Source organism: Heteronotia binoei, chromosome 3 (assembly GCF_032191835.1).
Source record: "Heteronotia binoei isolate CCM8104 ecotype False Entrance Well chromosome 3, APGP_CSIRO_Hbin_v1, whole genome shotgun sequence".
NCBI classification, from domain to species: domain Eukaryota; kingdom Metazoa; phylum Chordata; class Lepidosauria; order Squamata; family Gekkonidae; genus Heteronotia; species Heteronotia binoei.
In genome coordinates, this window is record NC_083225.1 from 72,251,986 (window position 1) to 72,269,293 (window position 17,308).

Sequence of the window (17,308 nt, forward strand, 5' to 3'; positions counted from 1 at the left end):
TGCACATCAAAACAGTAGCAAGCAAGAGATACTGCCAATAAAGAAAAGACTCCTATGCCGGTCAGCATGAACATTTCAGGCCTTAACCCAGGAACTTGGGTCAGACAACCTGAAGTGTCTGGTTTGGCTACCTCTCCCTATCCTAAGATACCTCAGGGTGCTTGCCAATCTAGTTACCATGACAGTGACCAGCATAGTTAGTTTTACTAGCATAATCTGACCTGGCCTATTTGATTCTAAACTCCTTCCCACAATCAGTATGAAGCAAGTAAAACAGGGGCTGACTCAAGAATAATGTAAGACAGACCCCAAAATGCCTGCTTAGCTCAGAAGCAACCAGCTAATCCCATAGTGTAGTAAGGGTGAGGCAGATGATCATCTAATGAGAGAGCAGAGATATGAAAGAGCAGCTTTAAATAGCCAGCCCCATGACCTCCCTGATTGGCTGGGTAACTTGCTATCTCTCTCCCCCACCAGAAGTCTGATGCCTTCACTTTTCAAAGTAGTGAGGTGGGCAACAAAAATGACTCCTGGTGAATGTAGGAACTGATCCTACCATTGTAATTATAGGTCTGGAGTTTATTGTTATTGTGTCAGTGATTTGGCTAGTTAGCACATTATATATCTCTTGAAAATAGGCACATTCAGGATTTCCAGAACAAATTCTAAAATACTGCACACAAGTGTTTTCCTGTACTGGACAACAGCCTGAACACAAATACCTCAATCCCACAACAAGTTACAGGCCTGCTTCAACCCTCTGGTTTCAGTAAATTTATTTGCATCATAGGCTAAGAAGGATCATAGACAACATCTTTAAGCTTTTCCAAGGCCCAAGTTCTTTGATTTGTTTGCTTTCTAATTTTCCATTTTCCAGCTTCAATTAATTTATCTAAACTTTTTCTAGACTAGTCCAGGTGGGCAGCTGCATTGGTCCGAAGCAGTAGAACAAAGTTCGAATTCAGTGGCACCTTTAAGACCAACACAGTTTTATTCAAGGTATAAGCATTCATGTACAGGTGTGCTTGTTGGTTTTAAAGGTGCCACTGAATTAAAACTTATTTCTGGACAAGGAAAAATAAACACTATATCTGCAACGTCACAAGAAGTAGCATTGTGACCTAGTTCAGTGGGAAAGAAACAACCAAAATGGGAGCGGTGGCTTTGTGTTGGGGATCTTGAAGTGACCTTTTATAGACAAAGCTAACATTTTGGCCTTGGCAGCAGTAAATGAGAGAGAGGCAAGAGGATTAAAACCAAAGCTTCCTTTCCTCAAAGCAACAGTTCAACCACATACTCTCAGTCCAGGAGAGGCTAAGGGGCCACCTTTCCCCCAGAGGCTTAGTACAACCATTTCTTTTCTCTCTCTCCTTTCCTCTCTCACCTTCAGCAAGGCATCTAAGCTTATTCACATACACCCCAGTTCTGAATGAGCTATATGCTGTAGTCTCATATAATTTGACAGGTTTATTATGCAGGAATTGCAAAACTTGAACAAAGCTGTAAATGTTAGGATGCTTTGTTCATAAGTTTGTCATGTCATAAGCAACAAAAGTAACGCACATTCATAGGCTCTAAGAAAGAGCTTGGAAAAGTAAAGTGCTGTCCTTAATCAGAGACATTAATGGCATCACTAGAGCTATTCTCTGTCTTATTTTGGCCTTAGTGTGCCTTTAAACTATCTCTATCTCATCCAGTCAAATCTGCCTCTCGGTCATTTTGGTTACTGGCAAAAATAATTTATGATTTAAAGTTTCGGTTTTGCCTATGCAGCTTTTAAAGGCACTGAGTCTTTGCACTGAATTCCATGGAACCTTTCCATTAATGGTGGGGATTTTCTTTGGCATAAGTTTTTTTCTTTGATGCAAGACTTGTGCTGAAGGCAAGAGCCACCATTACCAGAAAACATCCATGTGGAAGGATTGGGAAGTGCTCTGTCACAGGGATGGGTAATCACAGAAATGCTGCTTGGTAAGGCCTGGCAGGGCACTGGAATAGTGAAAGGAGGAGCTGAGACTAGCAGCTGAAACCTCCTACTGGTCCCTTTTTGACAAGACCCTGATGACCAGCTGAGCTGTGAGAAGGGATACAGCTTCTTGGTGCTGGCTGGGTGTGTCTTCACTGCTTGTGTCTAGCAAAGCAGATCCATCAGGGAGACATCATGTGAAATCCTCAGAATAGTTAGTGGGGGCAGTGGCCAAGATGCATATGGGTTTCCTACCCACTCCCAGAAAACCTGCAGCATCTAAAACTCTGTCTTTAAAGAGGTGGTACCTCTTATAGTAGATGTATAATACTCTAACTTAATGTTACTTACAGTATTATGTTTCCCACGTTTCTACCAACATAGTCAGGACTAGACAAGCTGAAGCAATCTTAAGAAATGTTATCTATTAATGTTTATGCAAAATAGTTCAGTGCTGCTGGGTGCATCTTCCACAGACCACAATATGTTCATAACCCATGTTCATAAGCCTGTTGCTAGCATATTTGTCCCATTCTGCTCTCTTTTCTCATTAGGGCAAAAAGTGCATCTCCCTCTCTGGCAATGATATTTTGTAGTACACTGAGAAATGTATAAAGTGCGGCTGCACTATCTCAAAGAGAACCAGAACCAGCACCTATCAGGAACATGTAATCAGATGCCCAGTCATGGGATGTGGCACTTCTGTTACAGATAGCCGGGTGAAAAAATCAGAGAAAGGTAAGGCCTGATTGCACACTGGTGATTCTGAGAACACATCTAGTATAGTGAGTAGGGTGTTAGTCTTATAGTTACCAACTTCCAAGTGAGGCCTGATGTTCTCCCAGAATTGCAACATCTCCAGGGCTCAGTTCTCTTGGAGAAAATGGCAGCCTTAGAGGGTGGAGGCCATGGAAATCTATATCTGCTGAGCTTCTCCCCTTTCCAAATACTACCTTTCCCAGTACCACCTCCAGGTGGAAACTATGTTTACAGCATACATGATTTGAAAGTGGCTTTACCTACAGTTTCCATGTTTATGTCACCACAAGCTGATTTGTAAGTGGCTTAACTCGCTTACAATTGAAGATTTTTTTAAAAAAAAAAATGGCATTTCTATGTGATTTTTTAAGGAAATAGAATGAAATGCATCTCTTATTGTATATTTTAATAACTTACTTTGCTTTCATTCCATACTTAATGCCCATCATTGATTTTCCTTATAGAATGGGATATTATGTATTGAATTCCTTCTTTGAAAAAATGGTCAATGAAGTATTTCAAATACATAGTGCTTATTAGATTCCATCTACAGTTTGTAGTTGACAAACTGTTACAGTGAGCATAAACATTTAAATCCCATGTATATATTTATTCAAATGTAAGTCCCATTAGGTAACTCTCAGTTTTAAGTGTGTGAATAGGATTTCAGCCTGAATTACTCATTCTTGCTACTTTCAGAGGAACCTACTATCTGTAAATGTATTTTACTCTTTCCTGATTTTTGTCCTTTTGTCCTGTGTCCTCTTTGTCTCTCATTTTGCCCTAGCACTCTTTAATTTCTCTTGCAACCAGAGGGAGAGAGAACAATAATAGAAAATTCCCCCCAGGGTTTGTGTGTGTGTGTGTGTGTGTGTGTGTGTGTGTGTGTGTTTTAACTGAGGAACACAAATTCAGACATGACAAACCTTTGTTCATGACAGGCACAAACACAGCTCATTGCTGTTTTTATACACCCATCCCACCCCATCTTCTAGCATACAGACTGCAATTTAAGGATTTCTCAAACTAGGAACCTTTAATGAAATTTCAGTTTATCATTATATCTGAATGTTGGTGCCTGAGCATACTGGAATTTGTTTCTTCCCCACTAACTTGGGTGGGAAGAAAACAAATTCCAGTTTTCTTCTGTGTTCATATTCAGACACCATGGCAAATTGGTTTGTCGAAGGGTTCCAAAGCCAGCATCTTTCAAGGGCACTCTGTGTGTGAAGGGAACAGAAAACTGAGAAAGAAGTGAAGTGTACAAATACAAGCTGAATTTTCAAGCTGCAGCCACCTCATGGTGTCCCAGCAAGGGACTTCCAAGGCAAGTGAGAAGCAGAGGTGGTTTGCCATTGCCTTCCTCTGCAGACTCTTCATTGGTGGCCTTCCATCCAAATACTGACCTACTTATCTCCTGAGATCTGAGGAGACTAGGCTATACTATGCTGCCATTCCTTCCTTAAGAACACTTTTCTGGGAGTCTACTGAGTACAATGGGATTTACTTCCAAATAGACCTGCTTAGGATTGCTCTATTTGACTTTGTTTTAATTTCAATGTACTATATCTGCTTGATGGCTCTGACTACTGTTCCAGTTCCCTTCTATGCTTCCTTACAAACAGGGAAACACAAAGTATATGGGCACATCAGGTTGTACTCTGTGGGAGCTGTTAGAGATCATTCATGGCTCCCTCATTTGTTCTCCATTTTCTGCCTGCTTATTTAGACTTTGTTTTTAGTCAGTTATTATTGTAGGTTTTATATCACACAGTGCCTTTTTTATGCTTAAGAAATTATCTTTATTACTAGAAGTAATACTCGTAATGCTGTTCATTAATTATACTTGTTATCAAGCTAACCAAAGGTGTCTAGGTAAACATCTTGGAAGTTATTGGTAGCCCAAAAGTACCAAGGTCAGCAAGAGGGGGTCAGACGAGTTTTCTTACAACTCTTAGTATACTTAAAATTAGTTCTGCTCTCAGCTGTGATTTACTGCTTTAAAACTTAATTATGCCACTGCCTTTGGGACAGGGGGGGATGTGCCTTCATGTATGGATTGAATTTCATTCCTTCATGTTTTAGATCTGAATCATGCTGTGTTTTCATACTGAGAAGCAAAGATTATACACAGTGTTCCATTATGGGGGCTTTGTTGCTGATTCCCTGTGTAGCCCAATTGCCTGAGCCTCTCATTTTGGGCTTCTAGAATAATTTGTTCTTGTTCCTCTCCCAGTCAGGCTGGGAGTTCCTTATTTGGCACAGCAATTTTTCAAAATTCATCAGGAGTAACATTTATGTATTCTGTGTGTATAAATACAATTTTCTTGTAGAAAAATGAAAGAATTATGCACAGCATAAATGACTGCTGAAAACTTTGCTCTTCTGTGTGCAAAGTAGAGTCACAAAGAGCCACAGAGTCTGTAGGATACTTAGACTGGACCCAAGAGAATCAATATTGTGCAGTGAGTGGCTAAAATCTTAGAACAAGATTCAGGAAACTTGGACTCAACCCTTAGCCATGAAGCTCATTGGTTTACCTTGAGCCAGGCAGACTTTTGCCTGTGAGGGGTTTTTTCTTTCTTTCTCTGATGATAAAAAGCAGGTGGGAGAGAACTATGTACACTAAACCTAGGCTTTGCACAAGAATGGCAAGATCAAAATAAGCCATTCATAATTTTTTAATGAATATGTCAATATGGTATCAAACATCCATATAAATTTTGAGTTCCATTACTATGGTGCCTCAGTAATTCATTGCATCGTTATCCATCTTGAGTCTAAGGAGTCAAGGCAGCATATAGATATTTAAAGGAAGAAATAAATTTTTATATGCTGAGCAATTTTCCTGTATCTCTTCTGGCTCCTCCATTTGCTTCTGCTGGCTTAGCCAAACAGATTCTGGCATTGTTGACTTCTCTCAGAAACAGTGTTGGTTGAGGTCATTGACCTGTGTCTCTTGTGTCTTAATTAATTGTCTTAATGCCAAAGCTGCTCTTCTGCTTTACCTGAGTGAGCATAATGAAATCAAGTGCAGTGATAGTGAGGTTTCATGGGAACCACATTCTTTGGCAGAGATAACCAAACTAAGGGCATGTCATTACTTGTTTAATAACTTAAGACCTGTATATTTCTTGACATTCTGTACAACAGCCATTCTCTAGAGTTTTTCTACAGAGTTTTCTGAAATGCTAATATGAGCACTGATTAGTAGTGGCGGCGGAAATTGCTTTCAAGTTGCAGCCACCGTACGGTAACCCTGTAAGGTTTTCAAGACAAGAGACTTCAGGGGTGGTTTGCCATTGCCTGCCTCTGCATAGTGACTGCATCATTCTTTGGTGACCTCCCATCCAAATACTAACCACAGCAGATCCTTCTTGACTTCTGGGATCTGATAAGACCATGCCATTCCAGTATAAATCAGTAATACCTATTGCACATGGTGGGTAGTGTTTTTTATTGGTAGCCTACATTGAAAAGAATCCAAAGCTAAAATTATTTTTCTATATAAAATTTTCCTTGTGAACAATCGCACTGTAAGTTTTACAATCACATTACATCCTGGTACTGAAAGATCATATTTTTATTTGTGTTTAGTATGTCAAAAATTTTGACATCCTTTGCTGTTTGTGCCCAGGGTTTTCTTATTTTTGGAGCAATGTTTTGTGAACCAGATAGTTGGAGTACAGCAACAGTGGTAGTTCAGAAATAAATGTCAAGGTACATATAGTGATGATGTAGCAGCAGAATGTTAAAATGGAGGGCATTTTGACTATGTGAACTTGAAAAAAAGGTTAAAACTAGTGGTCTGTGCATTTCTAATGGATCATGGTTTAGAGATTTTGAGGGATAGTGTGGACTACTATGTGTGGACTTTGGGGTAGAAACATCCTAAGAATATCCTAGTCTTGAACCTTCTCCCAAACCAGACTGCCCCTAGTTTGTCACATCACATCCTTGTAGTGTTAGTGAAGGGGCATATTTGCCAAGAGCAGATGAATTGTTGGACAATTCTTGATCTGAGAGTAAATTCTGTCATAAATAGCTGACTGATCCATGACTCCATTAGAAAACCAGCACTGAATGTAAGGTTCCAGTGTTTTGTCCTTCAAAATAATATACACATTAAACTGCCTTATACTGAATCTGACCCTTGGTCCATCAAAGTCAGTATTGTTTACTCCAATTGGCAGCAACTCTCCAGGGGCTCAGGCAGAGGTCTTTAACACTGTCTACTGCCTAGTTCTTTTACTGGAGATACTGGGGATTGAACTTGGGATCTTCTGCATGGCAAAGCAGATGCTCTACCACTGAGCCACAGTTCCCTCTTGACAAAAGGCCATGTGAGCACATACATGCTCACATGTAACCTCCATGGGATCTCCATTCCTATTCATATCTGATGAAGGGAGCTTTGACTCTTGAAAGATTATATCCAGGCAATTGTGTTGGTCCCTAAGATGCTACTAAACTTAAATCTAAATGTAACCCACAACAGTATTCTTCAGAAAGCATTTGGAATTGTGCTTGGAGGACAAATGAAGCAGCCTTCATTAACCAACTGTAGGACCTACCTCTTCAAAATAGCCTTCACCTAATACCGAGCCAAGAAAGTGCCGCTGGACATGTTTTTAGCCACTGAATTTTACTAAAGACCTAAGTTATAGCACCACAATGTTAATTTTAATACAACTTATAATTTGATTTAATGATGATTTTATAATTATAATTGTAATCACTATGTATGGTTTTATTGTATATTACATTCGTATGTTGTGAGCCGCCCTGAGCCTGCCCTGGCGGGGAGGGCGGGATACAAATAAAAAGTATTATTATTATTATTATTGACTGTGTTTTAGAAGAACTATTTTTGTAATATAAGCAAATGTACAGGATCAGATCTAAAACCTAGCGCTGGTTCTTGAGAACTGTGCATCTCATTGTGTGCAATTAATCTTCTGTTTCTGGCCACTTGATGTTTTGGCAGCCATTAAAGCAGCTATCCTCATTCAGAGGTGGTATCGGTGTTATGTAGCCCGGCTGGAGATGAGGCGGCGATATGCTTTGAGTATTTTCCAGTCCATCGAATATGCGGATGAGCAAGCTCAGATGCAGGTTCGTACTTTGTGGATTTTCTTCAGCACAAATAGCTAGAAAGGTAGAACATGCTGAGTTTTCCACTGTTTGTGTGTCATGGATACTGTAATTTGTAAATGTATTATCATATTCATGGTCAATGTTTAAAATGTGCACTTGGCAATATACTAAATGCCAAGCAGTTTGCTGTTAGTAGCTGGTTGGTAGTAGGGGTCATTTTGTAGAAAAATAGGTGGTGGAGCTCATTGTTATGCAACTGCACGTACTATTCAATGGACAAGAAGGTGGAACTTTCAGAAGGAGGAGGTGGAACTCTCAGAAAGGTTCGGGAGCTGTGCTCCTGAGAGCTCCCACTGAATCTGAGGCCTGGTTGGTAGTATCAGATAGGAGTGGACAAGGGTGGAATTCTAGCAGGAGCTCCTTTGCATACCCTTGATCAGTTCCGCAGGGCCTGCAAGACCACCCTTTTTAAATTAGCTTATGAATAACTGAATTATACTGATAACGAAGAAAATCCGCCATCAGCATCAACTAGAAGAGCGTCAAGGATAGCGTTATAATATGTTTTAGTTAATTGTTTTAATCAGGTTTTTAAGGTCAATTAATGTTTAATGTTTCTAATGTAACTGTTTTATTGTTGGTGCACCATTGGTCACCGTATTGTTAGCCACCCTGAGCCTGCTTCGGCAGGGGAGGGCGGGGTACAAATAAAATTTATTATTATTATTATTATTATTATTACCCCGCTGATGTAGCCAATCCTCCAAGAGCTTACAAAAAAGAGCCTTGTAAGCTCTTGGAAGACTGGCTACATCAGAGGTGTGTGGTCTGCTTTGCAAAGGAGTTCCTGCTAGAATTCTACCTTGGGGGGTGGGTATTTGGCTGTATCCGCACTGGGGAAAAAAGCATATGCTTTCAGCCAGATATAGATTTCAATATTTTTTCAGCTGTCCGAAATGGCCAAGCTCTCCAAATCCCCCCCAAAATCAGGATTTGTTTAGAACTGCCAGATAGTTAAAGGGCATTTAAAAGGACTACAGCCCCTTTAAACACCTTCTGGGTGAACTCGCAGCTTGGAGAAGATGCTTAAAGGGATTGTGAGCCCTTTAAATACCTTCACAGTTCACTCTTGGCTTGAAGAAGGCATTTAAAGGGACTACAATCCTTTAAATACCTTTTCCCCCACCATTGAAAGCAATGGCAAATGGGGCACCTTCTTTTGGGGCCCATAGAATTTCCGCCATCCTTCCCCCAGTCCAATCTTTTCGAAACTTTGGGGGGGGGGAGGTTAGGAGAGGCTCCAGCACTATGCTACAAATTTGGTGCTTCTACCTCAGAAAAACAGCCTCCCCAGAGCCCTGTTTCCCCATTATACCCTATGTGGACTGTTGACTATAATGGTTCCCATAGAGTACAATTGAGCCAGGAAAAAATGAGATTTCTGAAAAATTCTGAATTCGAATACCATACCAGTACTAAGAGTCAAAAAATATAAGTATTTTCCAGGTTCAATATAGGTGAACCTGAAAAATACCAAAAAATGTTGCACACATTAGTATCAGATGCATCTACGAAAATCTTTTGCCCTTAATTGTTCTTAATTAAGACTATTTTTATGTTTAAAAAACCCATCGCGTTTTATCTGGTATGATGAAATAGGCTATTAAGAAATTTTAGATATGATAAAAATTTACATTTGCAGCTACAAAAACTTACTTTGAGCCTTTACCATTAGACCAGGCTACAATAACCATAATGTTAGGGATTCTGCAATGGCTGTTACTAGCCAAACTGCTGTTCAGTTATGGTGTAATTAGAGAGCGCCTTTCTTTGGCACCCTGGCCTGCACCCACTGCTGACCTTCAAACTCTTCCACTCTTTATGATCTGTTACCTGATTACCTGACATGTGGCAAGGGACAAACAGTCATGTTCTCAGTTGTAATTTTGAAAGAAAAAAAAGAGAGATCGCCACGAGCTACCAAGTAACATAAGAAGCACCATATCTATGTTTTGTTTTTCGCTAGCGACTTAGATGTGTAATGAATGCTCTCACAGAAGGCTGTCTGTGGCTGGACAAGGATAGGAAGAAGAGAATCTGACATGTGCTATAAAAAAGTGTAGTTTGTATAATGCTCCACTGTCTTCCAATCCAGTGTTATAAAGGTTAGCAGATAAAGGTGAAAAGAGGAGTGGAAATTAACTCACTTTTAAACACAGTTGCATGCTATTACACTAAGAACTGCATTTGCAGAGAACAGTTCACAGTGGCCTATTACACATGGGTGTTTCCCCTCACTTTCACCATTTGTGTCCATTGGGTTTTCTTTTTCACTCTGCATTTTCCTCCCTTCAGTGCTCAGTTTGCTTTCTGGTTGCTGTTTCCATGGTTTTCCTGAGAGTACTTCTGTGTCCAATTTTTCCTTGTTTTTTTTCAAGCCAAAGGCAATTCAAAAGCAGACAGATTCCCTGGGATTAACCCCTACATCCTTTTGCCGCCCCTCAAAGCCGACTCCCCCACCCACACTGAGGTCATTTTGCCCACTATGCACTTCCCCCCATCCTCTCCCCTTCAACGGCATACAAGCTCCATTTATATATCTGTGGTCCAAGACAAGCTGTGAAGGGGCGGGTGGGCAGGAAGAGATTAATTTTAGCTTTTGAAGATGGCTCCTTTTCTACCAGAATAGGTGGGTCTATTCCAAATTAGAAAGGCAACAACACTATAAACAGGAAATTTCTGGGAGCCACTAAGCACAGGAGCAGGAATAAGGATACTGTCCCTGAACATTTTCACTTGTGGGCAATATACCTTTTGGGCAGACAAACTGTATGTATATACAGTTGAAACAGAATGTTCAAAAAGCTGTAGTCCACAGATCATGGGGATGGAGCCAAAGTGTACAGGTGTGGTCAGATCCAATGTACATGGTAATAAATAGTGGGTGGAGCCTGCATGCTTGTTCCTGCTCTTCTCTACCTGTGTTGGCTTGTTACTGGCTATGTTATCTGTACAGTGCAAATGGAAAACACTTTGAAACCTAATGTGCTGTAGTGACTAAAGGTCAAAATAGACAAGAAGTTAATTTTGAATATATTAGTGCAATAATGTCATCTTTCCAGATCAGTTAGGAAAAAAGAGTTATATATAGGCATCTATAGAAGAATCATGAATGCATGATTCAACTACTTCACTTAGGGGCAGACTGGTCATTTAGTTTACAGGAAAATTTCCTGATGGGCCGCTGAGATGGTGGCCAGGGATTAAGCACAGCCAGTTCCCTATCAACTTTGCCAGGAGCCATTTGGCTCAAATTATCAGCAAAAGTAATTGGTGTCTCTTCATCCACTATCTCCTATATTACTGTCAGTTTGAAGGAAGAAGCAATAAATGAGCTAATGGACAATGCTGATGAGTTTAAAAGTCTCTGCAGCTCTGGCTTGTAGAGCCACAAAGGCCCTTATAGCAGCGTGGCTTGTTCCAGCACCATTTTCTCTTCCCAGTCTGCTCCCAACTTCAGTGTCACAAGAAGTTCTTGTGTAGAAACTACACAGATGCCACCATTCTGTTCTGTGAGTGGAGAACAGATTCATGTTTGCAGTGGACAATCTTTATCAAGTGTACAAAATTATCCTTCTGATTTAGAAAGAAAGAAAATTCCAGCATTTCTAGAATTTGGGATGTTGCATAATGTCATTACATAGATGCATCAAATGTACTTTACAAACATGGAACAGAGAGTTGAAGAAAATCAATGGCATTTTAACATTTAAACTAATCACTGTATATTTCCTTGTTTTCAGCTTTCCAGTTTTTTCACATTTATGCTGGACCATTTCACTCATCCCAATCACCCTGATCCAGGTAAGGAAAAATGTAGAATGTATTCAGTTGAGAGGTAGCATTAAATAGATTTTTAAAATATGTTTGCCCAGCAATCGGGTGGATTGGGAGGTGGGGAAACTGCCCTGGAAAAGGACCGTATCCCAGTCTGTCATAGGCCTACCCTAATAAAGGCCAGTCACTTGTCCAAGGCCAGTCACTTGGCCAGTCCATTGCTGCCCCATTCTTACAAGACTGTGCTGGACTAGTCTTTCTCAACAGGAATGTAGCCAGGCCAGTCCAGTCCTTGAGCAAAGGCAGGCTAGATGCCTACTTCTTGTGCTTGCAGGGATGGATTGTTCCTGCCCCGTCCTGGAGGTCAGGTTAGCCTCACTGGGAGCCAGGGTGGCCCCAGCAGAGAGTGGGTCCTCAGCTGTTGGTCCACTGGGAATTTTCCCAGTAGCCTTAATGGCTAATCTGCCCCTGCCAGCCGTTCCATGTAAGTGTTCTGTTGAATACATATGGTCTCATTTAGCTAGGGCTCTATGAGTGCAGAAATAGGTTTTGCTGCATGCAGTTGTTTACAGCCGTTTCCTGTTTGATATTTCACTGCCTTTTAGTATGAAATGAAATGAAAATCTGGTGCTTGCTTACAACTTGATAAATAAAGATCAAATGTTGATGAGAATTTCTCAGATTAATATATGACATGTAAATAAATTTTATTCCCAACGCCGATTTCATGAATTTGCTGTTTGGCCAAAGTAACTGAAAAATGAGAGCACTTGTAATGTAATTCAGTCATAATATAAATGCACATTTTCCTCTATATAAAAGCTCAGTATTAAAAAGCCAGTGGTCTAATTTAGCTCCTAATTCCTAATTCTTAACCCAAAATATTATCTTTCTTATTTATTTATTTGTTTGTTTGTTTGTTTGTTTATTTGTTTCATTGGTTGGTTGGTTTTCTATTCCATCCTCTCCGCGAGCAGACTCAGGGCAGCTCAGTCAGTTCAAAAACAATGTATGATTATAATTTAAAACAATTAAATAACAATTAAAATACATTTCATGGTGCTGCTCAAAACTTCAGCATAGATGGGATCATAGCTTTCTTTCTTCTGACAGTGATCCTGTAGTGATCGTAATTCCTCATGAATGATATCGCTCAGCAGTGTAGAGTTGCAGTCCTCTCCCATTTAAGTGTTAAAGGCTTGTCAAAATAGTTGTTTTACAGGCCCTGTGGAATCGGGAAAGGTCCTGCAGGGCCCTTATGGCCTCTGGGAGGGCGTTCCACATTTCTGGTGCTGCCACTGAGAAGGCTCTAGCCTGTGTAGAACACAGTCTGGCCTCCCTTGGTCCAGGGATAGATAGTAGGTTTTGTGCCCCTGAATGCAGTGCTCTCTGGGGAACATATGGAGAAAGGCGGTCTCATAGATAGACATGCCCTCAACCTTAAAGGGCTTTAAAGGTCAATACCAATACCTTGAAGCGGACTTGGAACTCAACAGGTAGCTAGTGCAGCTCTTTCAGCACTGGTTGAATGTGCCTCCATCGAGGGAGCCCCATTAACAACTGTGCTGCAGTGTTCTGTACTAGCTGTAGCTTCCAAGTCAGGGTCAAGGGTAGCCCCATGTAGAGAAGATTACAGTGGTCTATTCTTGAGATGACCATAAATCTTGTGTTTATGGATCGCCCAGCACTGCCATAGCAAGGTTCTTGGTGATGTACAACGTATTTAAAACAATTACAGCAGAACAATTGAATAAGCAGGGTGCCAGTTTGTGATGGAACTGTCGCTGTCCTCAGTTGAAAGCCTGTGAAACATGATCCCACAAGCCCCTGATGGAACTCTTTTGCAGAGAGTTCCACTTAGTTGGGGCCAGCACTGAGAAGGCCCAGGTCCTCGTTGAGGACAGCAAGAAATTCTTAGGGCCAGGCACTGCTAACAGGTTGGATGTATTACTTGGAAATAATGCTTCAGCAAGTCTTTGCTTTTCCCTGTCGTTTCCCTTTTGTTTGTTTTAAAGCTGAGTTAGTTACTTCTTTTTCACTCTGTCCTGGACACGCTATTAACAAATCAACTATTAATTGTCAGTTTTTGTTTAGCAGTAAAACATTAATGAGAGAAGCTTTGTCTGTAAAGTTTGGAGGTTCTAGCAAGACTTAATCCCCCTGCCCCGAGCTGATAGTCAGTAGCTGATTAATGCTTTCCCAACTATGAGAAAGTACAAAAAGTTTTTAACTGGGAAATGAGAAAAATTTAAAGGACAGTAATCCTGGTAAAGTGCAATAGTATTTTGACTGCCACACTGTTGCAATTGTATTTTAAGCTTCTTTAAAAATTACTACAAATCAGATCTGAAAAAGAATGGAGGATGCAGGGAAAATATTAGAATGCAGTGGTTTTCCAGTGACATCATCTGGATTCATCATTAAAACTGAGTGAATAAATCATAGCAATTTCAAACTAAATGGCTAGTGGAATTGATCAAACTCATAATTACAAATTATAAATAGTTGAGGGGGGGTTTCCTCATTGATAAGTGCGCCTTTTAAAAATTGTATAAAGTAGCTAATGAATTTTGCATGGATCTGAGAGGTTCAAAGCTTTCTGAAAGAACTAAGAGCATTCAAAAAGCTTTATAAGTGTATTGTTTTATCATCTTTCATTACAGATTCACTTAGACAGATTTTGAAAAAAAAGACTATTTCAATCTAATGTGTTGGTTCTACTAGAAGATTATTGCATAGTCAGGTTGCCAGCACTGGGCTGGGAAGTGGGCGACTCAACCGTGGGGGGCCTCTCTTCACAGGTGACATAATGATTTCATTGCATCACCAGCGACGCTCCATATTCATCCACCATAGAGTTTTAGCTGAATGCTGTAGCATTGCCAGTGATGTAGCAACAGTGATGTAGCTTTGCTACATCATTTCCTGGCTAGCAACAGCAGTTCCCCCCCTTTCTCCCCCATTTTTCTCTTACCACCCACCTGAGTGGTAGTGGGAACTGCTAGTGGGAGGGGTGTTGCACACACCATCAGTGCCAAGAGCTGAGTCCCCAGCCCTATTTAAGAGACTCAACAGCCAGAGGTCCAAGTGAGTTGATCCAGAGATTCTTTTATTGCCACTGGTAACCGTAGGAAAAGTAACTCTCTCTCTCTCTCTCTCTCTCTCTCTCTCTCTCTCTCTCTCTCTCTCTCTCTCTCTCTCTCTCTGTACCAACATCCTTCCTGCGTTTTACCTCAGAGCCATTTTCACAAAGTCATAACATTTATACATTTCTGATAACAAAGCAGGTGTAGTTGATTGGTCACAAAGTTCTGGCTTCTGGCCCTTTGTGGTATCTCATTGGTCAAATGAATCCCATCTCTCATTTTAGAAACAAAAGATGAAATGATACCTCATGGGGTCTTTTAATCAGGACCCCCAATCCTTTACTTCCTGGTATCTTGCATTTGTGGTTTTCTGGGAATGTGCAGATGGCCAAGGGGTGTTTGTTCAGGTCCTTCATCTTCTCTGTGTGGGCACTTGGCCTAATTCCAGAAAATGTGTAAGAAGCAAAACTTCTACCTTTGTGATATGTCTCCAGAGATAGGGACAATGTTTACTTTCTCTTAGAAGATGTCTATAGTGTTGGAATTATGTATCTGTTCTGTATGTCCTTTGCAATGTTCTAAAGTTCCATCATTATAGGGTTAATACTGTGCCAGATTCCCTATTGTCTGCATGACTTCGGAAGAAGATCCTGACTTCTGTCAATCAAGATCTAGAAGCAGGAAAACTTGTTTGTTTGGTCAGTTAGTAAGGTGACTCCTTTGTCTAAGCAGCCTAAAGGTCAAGAAGGAGCAGGAAGTGTGCTCTCTCTGTCCCTCATTCTTAGCCATGTTTTCTTTGTGTTAGGATGTAGTACTTAGTGTTTGTTGTTTTACCTCTCATTACCCTTTCCCTGTAGTAATAAATATGTTTTTGCTTTCACAATAAATGCCTCTCAAAGATTATATGATCCAGCGATCCATCAAACTGTTTGAGATAAAGAAATAGAATTTTAAACAGTAATTTTTCCCCGTCACACAAAACATGATGATAACATATTCTTGCTAGAGAAAACGGCTTTGTGATATGCAATGTGCTTAGTAAGAAATTATCTTTCTTTGTTCTCAAAGGCTTAATGCTAAAACCACTATGGCCCAATGGCCCATAGATGCTAATTCCATGACTAGAGTTAGTGCAAATCTGTCTGGCACTCTGTGCATGTTCTAGTGCAAATCTGAATACATTCTACAGGGGGAAGGAGGTTTTCCACTCAAACAGAAGAGCTGGCATGTCTACCACATGCACTTGGGTCCTTGTCCATGGAGAAATGTGAAAAACCTTTATGTAGTCTCTTGTATTTGACTAAACACTGTGTATCTCGAATTGATTTTTGCTTCTGCAAGGCATTTTGCAAGCAGTTTCTGAGCCCTATAACACATGGGGAGGAAAGTGCTCGTATTGTACAAGGTCTTCTGCAAGCAAAGCTGTGCTAAGTCTGTTTACCTTTCTGCTTGCTTTGTCAAACTCATCTACTATGTAAAATCCTTTTATGATTATTGGTTAGTTTTTACATTTTTGGCTTTTAGCTAAATATTTTCCTATTAGACTAATTTGTTTTTAGCTATTTTAACTGTAGAGTTTTGATATTTTCATATAAAGATCTTCATATTTCATTAAATAAATGATTTCATTAGAGAAATAAGGAAGGAGGTTGACCAGCACTGCAAGTAAATACTTAAAATAGGGGATGTGGGAGGAAGAAATACTTGCAGGTTTTAAAATGGCATAGAAAAGCTAAGCAGCCACAACCCTCTGTTTCTGTGTACAGCATACCAATCCGTTGATTTCAATAGAGTTTGTTTCATCATTTCACTTTTGCAATAGCCACAATAAAAGCAGCAAAGAGCTACTGGGAATGCTGTGCTGGTTTTTATATACTGTAATTTAACAAAAAGGAAAAGCACAACCACATTTTCTAAATTAAGAAGAATTTCAGTTTTCAGCCTAAGCACCTCACATGAAAACATCAAGAATTGATTGGCAAATATATGTCTTTGCCCAAAAGCATGATTCTTGGGATGCATTATTTTGATAGGTGCTGTTAAGTCCCAAAGTACTATATGCTCTTTGTTCTCCGGCAGGTTTCTTAGTCTTGTGATTCCTGATGTCAGATTTGGATCCATTTATCCTTTGGTGTAGAGTTTGTCCTGCAGAAAACCAAAGGGCATTGTTGGCATTTAATGGCATGTATAATGTTAGAAGATGAGCAAGTGAATGAGCCTGTTAGTGTAGTTGATGTTGCTAGGTCCAGTGATTGTATTGTCTGGAAGCTGCATACAATTACAAAGGGTTGCCAAACTGCAGGTGGTAGCTGGAGATCCCTGGAATTACTACTGCTTTCCAGGCTACAGGATTCAATTTCCCTGGAGAAAAGGGCTGTTTTGGAAAGTGGGCTCTATGGCAGAGGTGGCCAATGGTAGCTCTCCAGATGTTTTTTGCCTACAACTCCCATCAGCCCCAGCCAGCATGGCCAATGGCTGGGGCTGATGGGAGTTGTAGGCAAAAGAACATCGGGAGAGCTACAGTTGGCCACCCCTGCTCTATGGCATTATACTCTGCTGAGGG

At 40.4% G+C, this 17,308-nt stretch overlaps 1 protein-coding gene across 1 annotated transcript in view; it reads left to right on the forward strand.

Annotated features, from left to right (window-relative positions):
* The first annotated feature begins 2,529 nt into the window (after positions 1–2,529).
* PPEF1 (protein phosphatase with EF-hand domain 1) overlaps positions 2,530–17,308 on the forward strand; it is a 49,495-nt gene continuing 34,716 nt past the window's right edge. The window contains exons 1-3 of the mRNA XM_060234029.1: positions 2,530–2,704; positions 7,713–7,840; positions 11,626–11,686. Coding sequence (XP_060090012.1) covers positions 2,653–2,704; positions 7,713–7,840; positions 11,626–11,686 — 241 coding nt within the window. The 5' untranslated portion in view covers positions 2,530–2,652. The remainder of the gene's footprint in view (positions 2,705–7,712; positions 7,841–11,625; positions 11,687–17,308) is intronic.